The 16,094-nt window shown below is 42.5% G+C and overlaps 1 protein-coding gene across 1 annotated transcript; it reads left to right on the plus strand.

The window, feature by feature from the left end:
• Positions 1-1,540: 1,540 nt before the first annotated feature.
• Positions 1,541-2,167, plus strand: LOC138885167 (uncharacterized). The gene has a single exon (XM_070166074.1). The coding sequence runs from the start codon at positions 1,541-1,543 to the stop codon at positions 2,165-2,167; it is 627 nt and encodes a 208-aa protein (XP_070022175.1).
• The last annotated feature ends 13,927 nt before the right edge of the window (positions 2,168-16,094 follow it).

The following is a 16,094-nucleotide window of genomic DNA, read 5'->3' on the forward strand; positions in this document are numbered from 1 at the left end:
TTTAATCTTTGAATACCTTCACTTAAGTAACACTATTTACGTGAGACACATAATTACAATTTATATCGGTTCAGCTGCTTTCGAGTAATATTGTAGTTCACTGGTGTGACTAAATTGGTTCATATTAATTTGCTGATTGGATTTTCTCGGCAACTCATAGTGTATTGGTCTAAATTTGGGCGGCTTGATAACTGCAGATAAATCGGGTCGACCACGGCACAACAACAAAGAGTCGTCTTAAGAAGGATTATTGCCCAGGTCAAGTAAACAGAGCAAAGAAGTAACGGTAGGATAAGTTAAGAAATAGACATAAGGAATATTCCATTGAATATTCCTTATGTTGTTCTTTTTAGGGTTTCTTGGGGATATCCCTTATAAATAGGAAGAGATAAAGAACAGAGGAGGAAGGGGGGATCTTCACTTCTTGATAAGAACACATTGTAAAATGTTGACTACAAAGAATATACAAAAGTTTGTCTTATTCACTGACTATCTTGTTCAAGCACACGTTGTTTACTCTTTGTTTACAAGATCCAAAGATTCCTTATCCATCAATACCTTTCATTATTCTTCATTGCTGTTAGGAAGAAGAGTCACCCAAATCATCTAACATTTGGGTGATAAATTCCTTCGTATTACATTTATTGACATTATCTACATTTATTGTATGCTTCTATTAATATATTCATTGACAATCATTGAACATATGCTTGGCATTCATTGTTCTTGAGCACGGTCTCAACCCACTGATCCCCTTCAACCTTAGATCTAGGATTTATTATATTTAACTAGGATTCACCCTCTATCTTCTCATTAGTTGATTTAACAAAAATCTCAACACTTTTTGGTCAAACAATTTGGCGCCGTCTGTGGGGAGTTTCTAGTTAAATTTTTTAGTTTCTTCTAGATAAAAAAACGACAATGGCCATCTTTTTCTCGTCTGCACGAACTAACAATGGCAAGAAAAGGACATGAAAGACAGAAAGTAATAGTGGGCATCACTGCCAACCTCTTGAACACCATCAACGAGGGTGACAGAGAAGATGAGGAGAATGTAACACCGAGTGCTACACCCAGGCAGAGTGACTCACCTCCCCCTCATGGAAGTGAAACCGCTTCACACAAAAGGGGAGCCTCCACGTCCACAGCTGAGGAAGCGCCACCATGAGTGAAAAAATTACTGGAGGAATGGTTGACAAGTACCCTAAATAACATACTCGACAAACCCATTCAAAGGGCTAATAGGAACGTAGCACAAGCGAACATCCCGGCAATCGCCGACGAGCAACCTGCTCCCCAAACAGGTAACACTCATACCACCGTTGATGCAGGTAACGACGCACTTGCGTCCATTCTAAAGAAAATGGACGAAATGGAGAACGAGAATAAAGCGCTCTGCGACCGGATGAGGGAACATTAAGAAAGGGTTGATAAGATATCGGGCGCCCCAAAACTGTTAGCAAAACAGGACGTCTGCTGGTTCGTCGAACAACCATACAACGAGGAGGCGACCCCGCATGTCATACCCAAAACCTTCAAAATGCCACCATATTTGAAGATATACGACGGCACAACAAACGCCGAAGATCAAATCATTCATTACGTCACAGTAGTAAAAGGCAACGACCCTTCAAAAGAGCAGGTACCGTCAGTGTTGCTGAAGAAGTTCGGCGAAACCCTAATAGGAGGAGAATTAACATGGTACTCACAATTACCAGAACGATCAATAACAACGTTCGAAGAAATGGCCGACAAGTTCGTCACCGCCCATGCCGGGGCCAAAAAGGCAGAGGCCAGGGTGAATGATATATTCGCCATCAGACAATTACTTGGAAAGGGAATTAGGAACTTCCTCGCTAGATTCAACAGAGTAAGAATGAGCTTGCCAAGCGTATTAGAAGGGATGGCGGTGGCAGCTTTCCAAAATGGGCTGAACAGGAATGGGTCGAGAGCAGCCAGGAAGTTGTTGAGCAGACTTATGAAATACCCTCCCACCACTTGGGAAGAAATTCACAACGCTTATTGCGCTGAGGTGAGAGCAGACGAGGATGACCTCAATGGTCCAACCCAACGGCTAACTTCAGTCCAAACAGAGTCGAGGAAAGACCGCCACAATGATGGACGAAGAGACCATTCAGGCCCACGCCCCAACCAGGACACGCACTAACCTTATGTCAGAATGGCCATCCCACCCTCTCCTCGCCATGCCGAAGGGCCATCCAGGCCACATACAAGGACTCAGCGGAATGAAAGAGGTATGCTTCCACTCTTATCTCCTCACAATTTTTGTATTTCCCCTTCAGAAATAGTGTACGCACTAGAGAAACTCGGACCGAAGATAAAGTGGCCACAAAAGATGAAATCCGACCCAAGTACCAGAAAATTGAACATCCTCTGTGAGTTTCATCAGGAACGAGGCCACAAGACCGAAGACTGCATAGCCCTACAACAAGAAGTGGTGAACATGCTTCACCAAAGACACCTAAAGGAGCTAATGAGCGACCGAGGGAGAGTCAACTTCGGCCGTAGATGAGAACAACACCAAGGTCCTCCAAAGCCACCCTCCCCCACCCGCACCATCCAAAGGATCATCGATGGAGGCGACGAAGCGCAATCAACCACGTGATGTTCACCAACACACATAAACTGAAGTGGTTGATCACCCACGAACGGTATGACGACCTCGAAGACATTATCATCTTCGATAAGTTAGATACCTATCACACCTCCTTTTTATCCGCGCCAGCAGGGGCGTAAAAGAGTTTTTACAATTAAAGGACAAATCGAAACGGGATTTTATTTAAAGATTCAGAGTCGCCACCTGGGAGATTTATGATGTCCCAAGTCACCGGTTAAATCCCGAATCGAGGAAAAGATCGACTCTATATTACAGTCCGCGAACCAGAAATCCGAGTATGGAATTCTGTTAACCCGGGAGAAGGTGTTGGGCATTCCCGAGTTCCGTGGTTCTAGCACGGTCGCTCAACTGTCATATTCGGCTTATTTATCTGATTTTAATACATGTTGAACCTATGTGCAAATTTTAACTTTTTACCGCTTTATTATTATTTATTCAAAGAATTGCAACGTCGTGAGAATGCATCTCGAATTGCGCCACATAAATGTACCCGCAATTTTCGATACGTTCCGACTTCGTTGAGATTTGGATTTGGGTCACATAAATGTGCACCCGAGTTTAAGAAGATAACATTATTAAATACGCGCCTAAAGCGACTAGCGTATCATTATTTTGGATAGGACCGCGAAATTTTGCCAAACGGTCCATCCCGAAGTCTAAGTAATTTTACCAACACGTATAAAGGGCCCCACAGCTTGTGTATTTATGTTTATCGAGGCTCGTCTCATTCATTATTTTTTAAAAGGAATTTTCAACGTCGTGGAAATGCATCTCGAATCACGTCACAATCAATGTACCCGTGATTAGCGACACATTTCGACTTCGTTGAGATTTGGATTTGGGTCACATAAATGTGCACCTAAGTTTATGAAAATAACTTTATTAAAACATCGCTCTAAAAAGACACTACGAGTTTTTAACTTTGCGCAGCCATGGAAAATTCACTAGATGATACACCTTGATTTCTAAAAGATTAAAGTTAATTAAGGGAGGGCCATAATTGTTAGCCTGGCTAATATGGCACATCTCAAACCAATTGAAAGAGTCTGATTAATTAAAGTGAGCTTAAAGGAATTCTAATTATTTTTAGGCTAATGTTCAAACTAACTTAATAACTATTGGGTTTGTGTTAAATTGAAGCTAAGCGTTCAGCTGAAATGGCATTGGGCTGGCAGCTGGCCCAAATGAGTTGCAAGGCTATACATTCCTTATTTAATAATGGCCTTATGACTTAAACAATTATCGAAATGGCTTATTAACAGAATAATTCAGAACCAATATCAGCACAACCAAACAAATATTATATGACGTCATTCAAAATCTCAAGTTCGTTCGCCTCTGTTTTCGTCGCTTTAGACATAAGCCCTTTTTTATAACAATAACAAACTAGTATTCAAGCATGAAGAAATGGGTTGTTATATTTCCTTTTAATGAATTTTGTTGCCCAGACTCCTGGAAAGAACATGGTATAGACATAAAAAAAATAATAGAGTGTACCCTTTGTCAATTAGCAGTAAACAATAAATCACAAACATATTTCAATCAGTCACCAAGGTGGAGCCATAATAGGAATCAAGTTTCCAACTAATCCAGAAGTCCAATAAAACTTTATAACAATTGAGTTCTTCCTTAAGCCTACCAACAAACAAATACGCTAACCAATGGCTGAATACGTTCTAGTGCCAACAATCACAAAATCATCCTTTAAGTAAGCTTACTCCTAAAATACTGGTGCAGCAGTTATAACCACAAACTCTAGCTCAAATCATGTTTAGGTAAGGCACACTGACAACCTAGTAGCTCAAAGTTATAAACTAATAGCATATCAACATGAGCCTAGCAGTTCAAATTTGTAAATTAAAAGCATGTCAACATGAACATAGCAGTTTAGTTAGCTCTTAATTACAATCCGTATGTCTCCATTGTTCACATAATACAAAACACATAGCCAATCTTGACTAGGTATAATTGACTAACAATTCATCCAATTATAAACAAACAGACAGCCTACTAATGACCACAAATCTATGAATATTTCCATTTTTTGTGAACCTCAAGGAACTACATCAAAGGAGTTCGAAGCATGCACCTGGTATTGTCAATACAAGAAGAAGAAGAAGAGAGTCAGCAGCAGCAGTAGTAGCAAACAGAAATGGCAACCAGCAGTGTGGCCACAAATAGCCAGCAACTATATACTTCCCCAAGTATAGAGCAGAAGTAAAAGGAAGAAAGTTTTTTCTAATTTTAGATCCTAAACCAGACAAATAATGAAAATAGCTATTCTTTTTTCAATTTTTTCCAACTTTCAGAATTCAGTCCCCCTCCTACAGACCTCCTTCTACCCTCTTATACAGACCTGCCCTCCTTTCCCCTTACTGCCTTGCCCCCCTTTTCACTAAAAATCTGAATTATTCCACTTTAAATCCCACTAAAGAAAACTTTTCCTTATTTTCAGCCCCCCCATTCCCTTTTGTTCTCCATTAGTGTATTAATTTAAAGATACTAATATCCCACTAACAAAACACTAACATTAAAATATTATCCTAACTATTTTATTCCCAAATTACCCCGAAAACCCCTTAATATTACTGCCCCTAATACAATTATTCAACTGTATTAAAACCTTTAATTCTGAAATCTGTTCCAGCTAACAAAGATTTAAAACTAAATCTGACTAACAGCTATAACCAAACTTATTGACAGCTAAATTGAAGCTAAGGTTGAATTCCATTTGAAACAAATGAATTGAATTTAAATCACCACACAGAACTCAACAGAATCAGTTAAAATGAAACTGACAATTGAATCAAAATGCACATGAATGCAGATAACATGAATGCAGGTTCATTGTCAGCCTATTGACAATGCCCTGAAGCTAAGTGTCCATACGCAACAACCATTTGACGAGCTTATTGGTTTACAAACAAGAAAGAATTAATCGACGAGAACTAATTAACTGATTGCCTACAACAACTGATAACAATCAATCTGAAAATAGATAATCAGGTAATTTCAATCGGCATTGACAAGAACAGAGGTTTAAAATAACTAATCGACGAACTTATTCGAATCGATTACACAGCCTATAACTATTCACAACAAAGAACATAAACAAAATTGACCAAATAAAAAGGTCTGATGGAGAAGGAAATAACAATTGACAAAACTGAAAAATTAATATAACCATACTAAATACATAAACAGACACTTAAAACATCAGAAAAATAGAATAAAAGAAAAAAGGAAAAATACCTTAGATAGAACAAAGAACAGACCGACTTGAATCGACTCAAATTTGAACTTCTTTTGAGGTCAAACGGACCTTAATCGATTGTTCTCAACTGAGAACACTTCGACTAAGGTCAGTTAAACACTCAAAACCTCTTAAAAATTCGGACAGAAACCAGTTTTGGTTTTTCTAGGGTTTTGTTTGTTTCGATTTGGGGTTCGAGTGTTTCTAGCCAGATTCGAACGGGACCAAAGTTATTTATGGTATGAGGGAGGTCTGGGGGTTGCCTGGTATGAATTTGGGGTTGGTTGGTGTAGGTTTCCGTTTGGCTCGAATCTTCAAATGAAGATTCGGGAAGATGGGGGAAGATTCGAACCAAACGAGTAACATATTTGGAACGGGGGTGGTCAGATGGTCTTATGGTGTTAAGGTGGTGGCCGGCGGCGTTGATGCCGCCGGGTTTCAGGCGACGGGGTAAGGTGGCGGCTAAGGTTAGCCCTAGTTCGTATCTGAGTTGAGAGACGATGAACAGGGAAGAAAGGGGGGGGTGTTTGGTTTGGGGGGCTAGGGTAGGTATTAGGCTTATATAGTGGAGGGGGGGTTGATCTTGGCCGTTGGATCAAGCACGATCAACGGCCTGGATCAACTCACTTAACTGAACGGTGTCGTTCGGTTTAAGTTGGGAAATGAGTTGGCTCAGGGGTGAAGTGGATCGGGTCGTGGTGAGGCCTTGAGGCCGTTGGATCAAAGAAAATGGATGGCTCGGATTAAGCACTTGAAACGGTGTCGTTTCAAACCAAGCCAGGGCTACACTGGACCGTTTGATTTGTTCGATCAGCGGCTCAGATTGAAGACGCCTAAACGACGTCGTTTAGGTTATCTGAGAGATCAGGCATAATGGACTAGGTCATTGCATTGCATTTGGGCCTGATTTTGGCCTGGCCCAATCCGACTCAGCTAATTATTTTAACTCTTTTCTTTTCCTTCTTTTAATTAACAATTAACAACAACTCTAGAAATAAATTGTAAAATAAAATTGATCTAAAAAAATATTAATTAACCCTTAACAACAAATAACACATAATTTAAAACATTTAATTAAAAATAAAATCACACAATGACACATTTAAATGACAAAATTACAACAATTATATATTTTTTGTGATTTTCCTTCTTTTAAAACCAAATTATGGTTTAATTAATTCCTAATTGTAAGAAATAAAAATCCTAAGTGCACATGCCACATATTTTTTATTATTTCAATTAATTATAACAGGATAAACATTCACAGACAAAAACACAAATAATTATCCAAAAATGCCACGCAAATCCTAAAAATTGTACACCAAGAAAATTTTGTTTTATTTTTTGATTTCTTTTGGAGTAGTTTTCGTGAAGCAAAAATCACGTGCTCACAATACCCATGGTTTGATTTTTCCTCACTTTGATGCTCTTGCATTACTTTACATATTTTAAGATACTGACTTAAAAAGAATAATGGTGGACGACGGAAGCGGCGCGTGTATTATCCACCCCCGAGTTCTTGCACAAATGAGACTCGAGGACAAGATAGTACCATGCTGCATAACACTAACAATTTTTAACAATGCAGTTGAGCGAACCTCAGGAGAGACAATGCTACCCGTTCTGGCCGGGGGTGTCACCCTAGAGACAACATTCGATGTCATGAACCAGGACACAACTTACAACGCCATCATAGGGAGACCATGGATATACTCCATGTGGTCCATCCCGTCCAGCCTGTACCAAATAATCAAGTTCCCTACTCCGTGGGGGATATTCAGAATCCGAGGCGAATAGCGCATAGCTAAAGAATGCTACTGCATCGCCCAAGATTGTACATACACCAAATAGTTAAATGGAATAGTCTTGTAAGCATAGCAATTACCAAAGTTGGGGCCCGAACTCAATGAACAAAAAGTCGTCATCAAGGACCCCAACATCGTGGAAGCCGCAGGGTCAACGATAGAAGATCTCGACCCCGTCCAACTAGACAATAGAAACAACAACAAAAACACTTACATAGGCCACAAACTCTCAGAACCAGGTAAATTCCATAAGTTTTTAATTGACAACGCGTATCTGTTTGATTTCTCCCATGCAGATATGTCAGGTATCTCGAAAGACGGTGCCACACACAAGTTGAACGTCGACCCACTCTACCCTCCAGTATGACAAGTAAGAAGAAAATTCAACACCGTAATCAACGAAGCCGTTAGTGATGAGGCAGATAAACTACTCGCTAATAGCTCCATCCGAGAGTTAAAATACCCCCAATGGGTCGCTAACGTAGTCATGGTGAAAAAGAAAAATGGAAAGTGGCGGATGTGCGTGGATTTCACGGATCTAAACAAGGCCTGCCCAAAAGACTCCTTTCTATTACCTCACATCCATCAACTCATCGACGCAACGGCAGGGCACGAGTTGTTCAGCTTCTTGGACGCCTACTCAGGTTACAACCATATTCTCATAGAGGAGAAGGGCCAGGAAAAGACTACTTTCTTCGCCCATCAGGGGACATACTGTTACAGACTCATGCCATTCGGGTTGAAGAACGTAGGGGCGACTTATCAAAGGCTGGTGTATACGGCTAAAATCGGACAGTCCAATTTTGGGGTCATCATGGCATTCCGTAGCTTGTTGCCAGAAGGCTTGAGGCACAGCTCGAGGTTTGATGAACCAGAATGCTCGAGGCACAGCTCAACCTTGGGGCAGTACAAATCGGTGGCTATGATGAACGAGTGGGAGATTCCCAAGGCGAGTGATTAGAGCTGACCAAGTCCATAAGAATAGTACAAGCCGTACCGTGGCATTAAATGGCTGTACCAGCCGTATATCCTTGTAATAAATGCATCTGTACTATGTTGGGATTCCCCTCTGATATAAAGGGGACCCCTATTATTTTTTGCACACATGATATTGATTAGAAGAACATTCTCTGCTTTCTAACTTAAACACTCTTTATTGTCTTTCCTCAAGATTTATTACTTACATTTATTGTTCTTCATTTACTACTCATCATTGATAATAAAGAGATCTCATTAAATCTCTCAGAATTGTTAAGTTCTTCATCGGCCGTCCATAATCTAATGATTAGCTCTACCCCGAGGCCCCGTATAGTCTAGCTCAAGACCCTGACTCTCGGCCACTCAGTTTGCATAACGTACTATTTTTCAGGCTCTTATCTTATTTTCTAGCCTCTCACTTAGAATCTACTGCTTAACAACTAGCATAAAAATAAATCACGTGTTTTTATAACTACAAAATCAAATCTAATTGTTATTACCATTTTTGAGATAAACAATTTGGCGCTCACTGTGGGGCTAAAAATAATAGTGATTTTTTCGTGCTGGTTTACCAAAAATACAAGTTATTCTTCACAGTTTTTCTTGTCCAAGAGTCTTTGATTTCAGGTCAAAATGTCTAACTCAGTGAATGAACACGAAAACAACAGTCCTGAGGACCATGTAGAGAATGGTGTAGCTGTTCCAGGTATTAGTGTGCCACCACGAAGCCCTGAGGATGCACTAGAACCAATTCCCATGCATGTGGTCTCACACAACGTCCAACACGTCGATGTATGCTCCCACACTAACAGGAGTATACGCCAAGAAAACCAACAAGAAGCTTAGGAAATCCCAGCGCGAGGGGAACAGGAGGTTAGCCTTCATGTTATTTTTGAGATGTTACAGGTACAACAGCTGGCGATTGCTCAACTGCAAAGCCACCAAAAAACTCTCGAGCGGAAAAGGTACCAGAAAGATCGAGTAACAACGGGTCAGCAGTCGACCCCGCTATTATGAAGATGCTCGAGGACCTCACAAAGAGGATTGAATTGGGTGAAAAGATGATAGAAGCTAATGACAAAAAGGTGGAGACCTACAATTCAAGGGTCGACCAGATCCCGGGCGCACCCTCGATCCAGAAGGGTGTTTATTCAAAGAAATTCGTACAAAAGCCATTCCCGTCGAGTGCGGCTCCAAGATCTATCCCGGAGAAATTCAGAATGCCCTATCTCCCGAAGTACAAAAGGACCTCGGATCCCAACGAGCACGTCACTGCTTACACTTGTGCCATAAAAGGGAAATGACCTGAAGGACGACGAAATTGAATCCGCTCTGTTAAAGAAATCTGGGGAAATGCTTTCAAAAGGGGCCATTATGTGGTATCACAACCTATCGCCAAACTCGATAGACTCATTTTCCATGTCAGTAGATTCTTTTATAAAGGCACATGTTGGTGCCATCAAGGTTGCTACAAGGAATTCCGACGTCTTCAAAATCAAACAAAGAGAAAATGAGATGTTGCTGGAATTTGTATCTCGCTTCCAAATGGAGCAAATGGAATTACCACTAGTCTCCGATGACTGGGCAGTACAACCCTTCACCCAAGGTTTGAACAAACGAAGCTCGGTAACTTCAAAACAACTAAAGCAGAACTTGGTTGAGTATCCCGCCGTGACTTGGTCGGATGTCCACAACCGATATCAGTCGAAGATTAGGGTTGAGGACAACCAACTAGGAGCCCCATCGGGCTCAGTATATCCTAGCAGGCTCCTGGCAAAGGAGCCAAAGCCAAACAAGGAAAGGTAACAACCATACACTGAAGATCGAAGAAATGACCCAAGGCATAACATACGCCAAAACGACCGAAGGACAGATCAAGGTCAGAATCCTTGGAGACTCGTAAACAGAGCCGTATTTGAGAGATACACAGGGCCAACCGAGGCACCCCGATTATCTGAGTACAACTTCAACGTTGATGTTTCGGACATCGTATCAGCCATAGGTTAAATCAAAGACACCAGGTGGCTAAGGTCCGTACAATCTGATCTGTTGTAGAGGAACCCTAACCTGGTGTGGGAATTCCACGGCACACATAATCATAGGACCGAAGATTGCAGACAACTTCGAGAAAAAGTAGCCCGACTACTTAGCAAAGGGCACCTCCGAGAGTTCCTCAGCGACTGAGCCAAAAGTCAATTTCGAAAAAGAGAGGCGAACATGAAAAATGAAACAGAAGAACCACAACATGTCATCCACATGATTGTTCGGGGAGTCGACATCCCACATGAACCCACTATCAAAAGAACAAAAATATCTATCACCAGGGAAAAGCGAAATCGAGGTTACATACCCCAGGACACTCTCACATTCAGCGACGAGGACATCGAGTCCCTATATCAGCCTTATAACGACGCATTGGTAATTTCTTTTCTTGTGAATACATTTCAAATTAAATGTGTACTTGTGGATCCAGGTAGCTCGACCAACATTATCAGGTCGAAGGTGGTGGAACAGCTCGGACTACTCGACCAGATCGTGCCCGCCTCTCGAGTCCTCAACGGATTCAACATGGCGAGCGAGATAACTAAATGGGAAGTCACCCTTTCGGTCAACGTGGCTGGAACAACCCAAAATGCCAAGTTTCATGTCATCGAAGGAGACATAAGATAAAATGCCTTGCTCGGAAGGCCATGGATACACTGCATGAGAGCAGTACCATCAACCCTTCATCAAATGATGAAGTTTCCAATAAAGGATTGAATAAAAATGGTATACGGGGAGAAACATGCTGCAAGAGAGATGTTTGTAGTGCACGATGTGGCACCAACATCGACACCTTCAATATCGAAGGAGCCAAAGGATAAACAAACAACGAAGTACCAATCACAAGCTACATCTTCGGCTGCACCCGAGTGAACGAACAAGGGACCGTATCGCGTCCCTGGAGCAAGTAGTGAAAGCATATCAAGGCTCAAAACGCCATTACAACTAAGGTATAACCACCTCCCTTTTTATTTACGTATTACACTAACCTGTGTCCAGGCGTCCAGTTAGAAGAATCGAAGTACACTCCAGCTTAAAGACCTTAGGTTTTAAAGCGTGCATTGCACTCTTTTGCTTCGATCGGATTTTAACCCAAGAAGGGTTGTACCGGCAAGGTTTTTAACGAGGCAACATCTATACACTACCTAAGGAGGACTCAACAAGTATTCAAGGCTTCTCTTTAACCCACCTTGAATACTGGGGGGAATCCCCCTGGGAGATCATCTCCTCGGAGAAATCAAGACGAGCCCCAAAGAGAGTTTCAATAGAAAAATGATGTATCGGGTCAAACGATCGAGAGAACCATGTCCGCATAGAATAATTGAACCCTCAACGGCGAGAACATGTATACTTGTACCAAGTAATCAAGGAATATTTTTTGATTTTTTTACCATCAAAAGACTATGCGCTTCAAAGAAGTTTGCTTTTTTTACAAGAAATGGCCCCAGATCCACTCGAAGCCATAAGACCTCCGGGCTGGAAAACTTCGAGCTCATAAGCCCTCAATAAGGCAAAATCAAAAAACGGCTCCAGATCCAAGAACTTTCGATGTTTCAGGGGCTGTCGCCCCATCGAGCTATCAAAAATTCGAGGCCATAAGACCCCGTGCGGGAAACCTCGAGCTCGTAAGACCTCCATGAGGCATCTTCAATGCTATAAGACCTCCGGGCGTGCCCAAATCTGTAAGACCTCAAGCCAGGCATGATCTATACTTGTAACAAGTAGCCTACATGTAAGACCTCAAGCAAGGCATGAATTATACTTGTACCAAGCAACTTATCTGTAAGACCTCAAGCAAGGCATGTTTAAATTTATAAGACCTTACAAAAGGCATAATCCTGATCTTAAAGTTAAGGCTATATATTCGAACTTGTAAGACCCCTAAAAAGGCATACCCTCGATATAGACACCGAAGCTACTTTACTCGGGGACCAAAAGGCTAAGGCCAAATACAATGACTACGGTCACAAGGATGTACCAGCCAAACTAACGCGACTCGGGGATGCCCGACCGTTGCTATAAAATCACAGGCCTTCAATTACTTCAAAATACTTTGAAAAGAAACGGTTAATCAGGCTACCCTCGGCATAAGCAAAAAAGCTTCGATCATATCAGCTCAAACAACAAAAAGCTTCGAAACAATTCAGTCCGAACCGTCGAAGAGTCGGACGAACTTAAAAACTTCAACGAGGGAAAAATAAAGCCTATACTAGAGGTCGTACCGACCCTACGCGTAAGAGCTACTGCCGCCAACTTAAACTAAAGGTCATACCGACCCTATGTGTAAGAGCCATTGCCGCCATCTTAAACTAAGGGTCGTACCGACCCAACGCTTAAGAGCCACTACCGCTATCTTAAATTAAAAGGTCGTACCGACCCAATATGTAAGAACCACTATCGCCAGCTTAAATCAAAAGGTCGTACCAACCCAGTGTGTAAGAGCCATTATCGCCAGCTTAGATTAAAGGTCATACCGACCAAATGCGCAAAAGGCTACGGGCCAGCATAACAAGCCTCAGGGCCAATTTGTAAACCTAAGGGTTTTTTACTCGAAGGCCAATTCACCTGGCTAATCATTGACAAACGTCGAAATACAAGACGAAGAAAGACACACACAAGCAAATGGAAATGAATGAAAAATGAAACCGAAAGGCTTCCTTATACATATATATATATATATATATATGTGTGTGTGTGAAATAATGCAAGGCTACATTTGCAATGCTCTCTGAGAGCCCTATACACAAAATTAGAAAAGAATAGCCTATTCTACTTTCTCCTTGGGGTCTGAGGCCCCGTCGGCCTCTCCCTCATTATCTTCGGCAACAGATACGAGGAACTTGGCGTCATTTCATCTGCCTTGGCCTGCTCATTCTCTTCTGAGAGATCGAAGCCTCTAGCATGGATTTCATCGAGCGTTTCCCTCCGGGACTTGCACCGGGCATAATCATTGCTTCTGTTCTCCCAATCGGAAGCCCCTCTCAACTCAGCCCGAGCATTGGCAACATGTTTTAAATAAATAGCCACTTTCTTGTCAGCCTTAGCCCGAATCTCTTCAGCTTTAGCCCGGATGTCCACGACCTCGGCTTTCATCTTCAAAAGGTCGGACTCGACCCTTGCAATCCTACTCGTCTGGACCGAGCTACTTTCACAGGCGTTCCAGAGCTGTACCTCGAGGGCTGAAACCTTGGCCAGAGCATTCTTCTTGGCCGCAATTTGGGCATCTATCTGAGCCCTTAGCTCGTTGCACTTATACTTGGCCTGGCCAACCTCGCCCCAAAGGCATTCCAGATCCTCTATCTTGCTCTGCAACTGAAGAATCAAAATATTAATCTCTGAGGATAGAACAAGAAGCATGCATTCCCTCGGAGCAAAGGTTACCTGTTTCTCGAGGTAGCTTTCGTAGTTCAGTATTTGATTTGCCTCGTACCGAAGGTGCCTCAATTCTTTTCCCCTTTTATCACAAAGAAGCCTAAGGGATTTCTCCCCATCTAAGGCTTTCTTCAACCTGTCTTGACAGTGGAGCAGCTCGGACTTAAGCTTGTCAAAGGCCTATGAAAAGGGAGCTCAATGAGAAAATGAAAATGTAAAATCAAAAAACCAACAAAGTCAACCAAAGCTCACCATACAGCAAAGTCGTTGAGCCTCCTCAAAAGTTGAGCGTGCATCTACTAGCCTGGTCTCACCGACCCCAGTTGAACCAACCTCGGTGGGGACATGGTCGCTCAAGACCCTGCTTGATTTAGGCAGCCCCTAGCCTCGAACATCCCTCGAAGTACCTTCGACAGGAGATGAAGACGACAACAAAACACCTATATCCCTCGAAGTACCTTCGATGGGAAAAGAAGACAAAAACAAAATGCTTGTATCCCTTGAAGTACCTTCGACGGGAAGAGAAGATAGCGGCAAAGGAGGAGCCACTCTTCCGAGGCTAGAAACCTCGGGTGCTGCAAGCTCAGCCGATAATCTCCTGTGAGCCTCTGAGCAGGGCTTGCCTCGCTATGAGCATCTTCGTCATTCGAAGATTCCTTCCGTTTGTTATCAATCCTTGGCCCCGAAGCCGACGATCCTTCCTCCTTTCCAAGGGGGCACGGTCTCATCTCGGTAAATTCTATAATGTCTATGGTGGCAGAGTTAATACACATAAAAGAAAGTACTTTTCAAAAAAAAAATAGGTCACGCAGCCCGTACTGTGGTGTTTGGCCTCCCATCTACCTTTGGACAGATCTCGCCACTTACGCTCATCGAAAGTTGAGCAAGGTGCCATTTTCCGAGTCCAATCCGCCAGATCAGAGACCTCGTATGGCAACCATAGGATCGCTATAGAGAAGGAAAGGAAAACATCTTTATGGAGCCTGCCCCCACCATAAACAAAATGATAAAAGCACAAGTGTACCACTTACGTGTGAAATTCCATTTCTTGAGAAATGGCAGGAACCCTGCTGTTATAATGTCAACGGTCTGCGCTCGAACGAATCAACTTATCTACCCTCAGTCCTTGTCTTCTTCAGTACTAGCAATAAAGGGCCGGGTGGATCGACTTCGTAGAGCAATCAGTCCTCGATAATGTAAGGGCCGGTACAATCTAACAAGGTGGCCGAGGGTAAACTCGAGCCCAACTTTATCCGCAAAGTACTTTATCATCAACACTATCCTCCAAAATGATGGGTGAACCTGTGAAGGGTAACCCGATAGTTTCTGTTAAACTCGAGCACGGCTCTATCAAGAGGACCCAACATAAAGGGGTACGTGTATACGTTCAAAACCCCTCTACATGAGTCATGATGCTCTCTTCCATGGAAGGTGACCGCAATACCACCTTTTCTCCCCATCCACACTCTCTCCTAACTGCCTTGAAGTGTTACTCTCCTATTGATAAGATAAACCTCGATGCATGTTCCTTATGGCCCTGAATGTTAGGTAGTCTCTCTAATGAAAAGTCCCTCCTCGAGACAAAGCACCTCAAGGTTAGCTCATCGAACACCGGCGGTGTACCACCGACCGAGTGGGAAATAGAGGCAGAACTCTCCTCCTCTTGGTGGACAAATTTGGGCATAGCAGGCATAACTATGGTGAAACAAGAAGAAGGAGATGAAAACTCAAATGAAATCTTTGAACTAAAGTGATGGAAGCACTGATGCAAGGAGGAAAATCTCTACAAAAATAGCAAAGTCCTCAAATAAGAGGAAAGTAAGCTCATATATAGAGCAAGCATCGACTGCCCGCCTAACCTAAAGGCCAATTACATCTGACCATGTCATTGCCACTTTTGGGGAAGTGTACCGGTGGGACCATCCTGGTCACTTCGCAATCGTGCCATACGAATGACGCCGTCATACGGCATTCGCGAGGTCAAGATTCTCGTATCAATCCAGCC

The sequence above is a fragment of the Nicotiana sylvestris genome, chromosome 2 (genome assembly GCF_000393655.2).
Source record: "Nicotiana sylvestris chromosome 2, ASM39365v2, whole genome shotgun sequence".
In the NCBI taxonomy this organism is placed as follows: domain Eukaryota; kingdom Viridiplantae; phylum Streptophyta; class Magnoliopsida; order Solanales; family Solanaceae; genus Nicotiana; species Nicotiana sylvestris.

Excerpts from the sequence above, each read along its gene's own strand:
- LOC138885167 (XM_070166074.1), top strand. The coding sequence starts at position 1,541 with ATGCCACCATATTTGAAGATATACGACGGCACAACAAACGCCGAAGAT.